Raw genomic sequence first — 4,670 nt, forward strand, 5'->3', positions numbered from 1 at the left:
CGGACTTGAGTCCTACCCCCCCTAAATCGATGGTTCTGAATCCAATGGCGATGTCAATTTTACCAAATTCAGCCTCTAACTACTCGGATCGAGATCCTCAATTCTGGTCGAATTTCAAACCTTGAATCTTTGTTTTTCAGCCATGGATCTTCAAAATTGATTGGGGGCTTTCATTACCGTTGAGATTCTGAGCATTTTGACACCAAGATCACGAGGATCCAATGGCTAGATCGTCGGAACCATCCTCCCACTTTTCTCACGGCGGCGGCGGCTCATTTTCCGGCAAGACGACTGCGGTGACCACGGCTGGTGGCCCAGAATGACTCACTGACTCCCTCTGAAGCTAATGGGCTGGGCGGTGTCGTTCACATCGGCCGGAGGAGGGAGATTCGTGGGCGGCGGCGGCGAGGAATCCGGCCACCACGGGCGGTGGTGCTCCGGTCAGGATCAAGCCGTGTTGCTGGTACCATTTTCTTCGTCTCTTCACTCTGAGTCTATTGGGACCGGAATCACCTCGATCGGACACCGGACGGCGAAGATATCACGATCGGAAGTTTTTGAGATTTTTCAAAACTTTGACCGGCGAGTGTGGCGGTGTCCGGCGGAGTTGGCGGCCGTAAGACACCAATCCGGACTCAGCTCGATGAGAGCTTTCCAATGAGCCGGGAGGTGTCAAAAATGGACGCCGGAATCTTCCCCGGATGTGTACGGCCGTACACATGGAAGGAGAGAGAAAGAAGAGAGAGAAAGTGGGTTTTTGTGTTTGAATTTTTCTGATGAGGTGGAACACGCCCAAGTGGCATTAATACTAGTTTGGACTCACTGAGTGTCCAATTATCCGTTTCTGATCCGTACATTTCTTAAAAATTACATTTTGGCTCAGATTTTTAAAATTTTCACACTTAAGTCTTTAAAAATTACAAATTAACCCCATTTCAAATTTTGGGTTTTACCACTCCTTCCCCCTTAGGAGATTTTGTCCTCGAAATTAAAATTACATCTGTACTCAGAATAGATAAGGATACTTTTCCTGCATTTCTGACTTAAGCTCCCATGTGGCTTCTTCATCTCCGTGATATTGCCATAGAACCTTGACCAAGGGGATCTCACGGCGACGTAGTATCTTAACCTCACGTTCCAAAATTTGGATAGGGAACTCCTCGTAAGTCGTGTCCCCCTGGATCGGAATATCTGTCCACGTTATTATTCGGGATGGATCTGGTTCGTATTTTCGTAGCATCGACACGTGGAAGACGTTGTGAACATGGGACAGTTGAGGCGGCAGGTCTAGGCGGTATGCAACTGGTCCAATTCGCTCTAGTACCTCGAATGGTCCTGTGTACCTTGGTGCAAGCTTACCTCGAAATCTGAAACGAGAAACTCCACATTTTGGGGTCACTTTTAGGAACACAAAGTCCCCAATCTCGAACTCCAATGGTTGTCTCCGGTTATCTGCATAACTCTTCTGTCGACTCTGAGCGGTTTTGAGACGGTCATGAATAAATTGGACTCTTTCTGTCGTCTCCCGCACAAACTGAGGTCCAAGGTTAATGCGTTCTTCCTTCTCAGCCCAACACAAAGGAGATCTGCAGGGCCTACCATACAGAGCCTCAAATGGAGCCATTCCGATGCTGGCTTGGTAGCTGTTATTATAAGCGAATTCGGCATTTGGCAGGCATTCTCCCTATCTGCCCTCAAAGTCCAGAACGCAAGCACGCAGCATATCTTCAAGGATTTGTATAACCCGCTCCAATTGGCCGTCAGTCTGAGGGTGGAAAGCGGTGCTGAATCTCAACTCAGTCCCCAGAGCATTTTGTAACCCTTTCCAAAACTTGGATGTAAATCGAGCGTCACGATATGAGACTATAGATACCGGAACACCATGCAACCTGACTATCCTCTCGATGTACAGTCGGCACAGCTTGGGAACTTTATAGTCAGCTCTGATGGGGATGAAATGTGCAGTCTTTGTCAGACGATCTACGACAACCCATACAGCATCATACCCTTCCTGGGTCCTAGGTAATCTTGTGATGAAATCCATCGTTACGTGGTCCCACTTCCAATCAGGGATAGGTAAGGGCTGTAGCTCGCCACCAGGTCTCTGATGATCCACTTTGACCTGTTTACATATCGAGCACTTGGCTACAAAATTCACAACATCACGCTTCATTCCACGCCACCAATACTGCCTCTTCAAATCCATATACATTTTCGTGCTCCGGGGTGGATGGAGAACTTGGAACGATGAGCTTCATACAACACAGCATGCTAGAGATCAGAATCATTCGAAACCACCAGCTTTCCTTTCCGAAGGAGGAATCCCTCTGGACTTATCTGCCATCCTTCAATCTGTTCCCCACTCTGAAGCTGATTCCAAACTTCACTAAGCTCCTCATCATGCCATTGTCCTTGCTTCACCAACTGTTTCAAGGTAGGAGTTGCCACAATGTTGAAGATGCAGGCCTTATTACTATCCTCGTAGCACTGCAAATCAAAACTCCCAACAGTAGCCAACCTGTTCCAGTCTTCGAAGGCTAAGCTGGCCAAAACTCCATGGCTTTTCCGGCTCAGGGCATCCGCTACCACATTAGCTTTCCCGGGGTGATACTGGAGATTGAAGTCGTAATCCTCCATGTATTCTATCCACCTCCGCTGTCTCAAATTCAGATCCCGTTGAGTGAACAGATATTTGAGGCTTTGGTGGTCAGTGAAAAGCTCGAACTTCGCACCATAGAGGTAACACCTCTAAATTTTCAGTGCAAAAATCACTACAGCTAGTTCTAAGTCGTGGGTAGGGTAATTCACCTCATGGGGTTTTAGCTGTCGTGAAGCATAAGCTACCACTCGACCTTGCTGCATCAACACACATCCCAATCCATTCCTAGAAGCGTCGGTAAACACTGTGTAGGGCTCGTTGCTGCTAGGGACTATGAGAATAGGAGCGCTAGTGAGTCGATGTTTCAGCTCCATGAACGCTTCCTCACATTCTTCATCCCAAACAAACCTAACATCCTTTCGCGTCAACCTTGTCAAAGGCGATGCAATCCTCGAGAAATTTTCCACAAATCGCCGATAATATCCTGCTAACCCAAGGAAACTGTGAATCTCTGACACATTCTTTGGACGCTCCCAGTTCAACACAGCTTCCACTTTAGAGGGATCAACCGATATGCCTTCTTGAGAAACTACATGCCCAAGGAACTTCACATCAGTCATCCAGAAGTCACACTTCTCTTTCTTGGCATACGAGCCATGCTCCCTCAAAGTCTGTAGGGCAATCCTTGGATGTTCTGCATGTTCCTCCTGAGTCTTGGAATAGATCAAGATGTCATCAATGAAAACAATGATGAATCGGTCTAAGTATGGATGAAAGACTCTATTCATGAGGTCCATGAATGCGGCGGGTGCATTGGTCAGTCCGAACGGCATGACGAGAAACTCGTAGTGACCGTAGCGAGTACGAAAAGCTGTCTTTGAAACATCCTCTTCTCTTACCCTTAACTGATGGTACCCTGACCGCAGATTAATCTTGGAAAAGTATCGGGATCCACCCAATTGATCAAATAACTTGTCAATGCGGGGTAGTGGATACTTATTCTTGATGGTAACCCGGTTGAGTTAACGGTAATCCACACACAGTCTCAATGATCCGTCATGTTTCTTTGCAAAAAGCACAGGAGCTCCCCATGGTGATGTACTTGGACGGATAAATCCCTTCTCCATCAATTCTTGCAATTGCTTCCTTAGGTCGACATTTTCCGCAGGTGCCATGCGGTATGGAGCAATAGAGATAGGAGAGGTACCGGGAACCAAATATATGCAAAATTCAATTTCCCTGTCCGGTGGAAGCCCTAGTAACTCACTTGGAAACACATATTGAAAGTCATCCACTATCGGGACATACGAAGAATCGTTCGCCTCAGATTCTCCTCCTAACGCAAAAACCATTCCCAAGCTTTCCAAATTCTTTCGACCCCCGATACAAGCCTTCAAAACAGGAGATGGCGTTACTGCCCCTATCTTAGCTTGATAATCTATGACCTGTCCATTCTTGGTGAGAAGCGTAACACGTCTTCGGTAACAATCCACTGTAGCACGGTACTTACTCAACCAATCCATACCCAGTATGACGTCAAATCTAGCCATCGGTAGTACAAATAGATCGGCTGATAATCAGTTATCACCCAAAACTATACAACAGGACCTACAGATCATAGACACCTCGGCTATACCTCCCATTGGTGTACTAAGTGTTAGGGGAGGGTCATGCGTATCAACGCTTAATTGTAGGACTGAGGCAAATAACATAGAAATAAAAGAATGCGTGGCACCAGTATCAAATAACACCTGAGCCCAAGAATGAGAGACAAGTATCGTACCATCAACTACAGAGTGATCAGCCTGTTTTCCCCGACCAGGGGTTGCCGTTGATGTGACAGCATAAGCCTGACCATGCGACTTTCCCTTGTTCTTCTGTCCTCTGCCTCGATTTCCATGACTACTGCTTGCACCGGCATTTCCTCCCGAAAAGTAGGGTCTCTGACTCCCAGAAGCTTGAGGAGTAGGCTGATAACTCTGACTCTGCTGAAAACCTGAACCTTGTGGTCGTGGCTGGAAGTAATAATGTGGCTGAAGACCACGCGGTTGAGGGACAGAAGCATAAGAAG

General features: G+C 47.0%; 1 protein-coding gene across 1 annotated transcript in view; it reads right to left on the minus strand.

Annotated features, from left to right (window-relative positions):
- Positions 1 to 1,006: 1,006 nt before the first annotated feature.
- LOC112091907 overlaps positions 1,007 to 4,670 on the minus strand; it is a 4,597-nt gene continuing 933 nt past the window's right edge. Inside the window, 6 exon segments of the mRNA XM_024166644.1 lie at positions 1,007 to 2,122; positions 2,299 to 2,724; positions 2,776 to 3,041; positions 3,306 to 3,605; positions 3,807 to 4,169; positions 4,236 to 4,632. Coding sequence (XP_024022412.1) covers positions 1,007 to 2,122; positions 2,299 to 2,724; positions 2,776 to 3,041; positions 3,306 to 3,605; positions 3,807 to 4,169; positions 4,236 to 4,632 — 2,868 coding nt within the window.

Source organism: Morus notabilis, unplaced genomic scaffold (genome assembly GCF_000414095.1).
Source record: "Morus notabilis unplaced genomic scaffold, ASM41409v2 Scaffold35, whole genome shotgun sequence".
Lineage (NCBI taxonomy): Eukaryota > Viridiplantae > Streptophyta > Magnoliopsida > Rosales > Moraceae > Morus > Morus notabilis.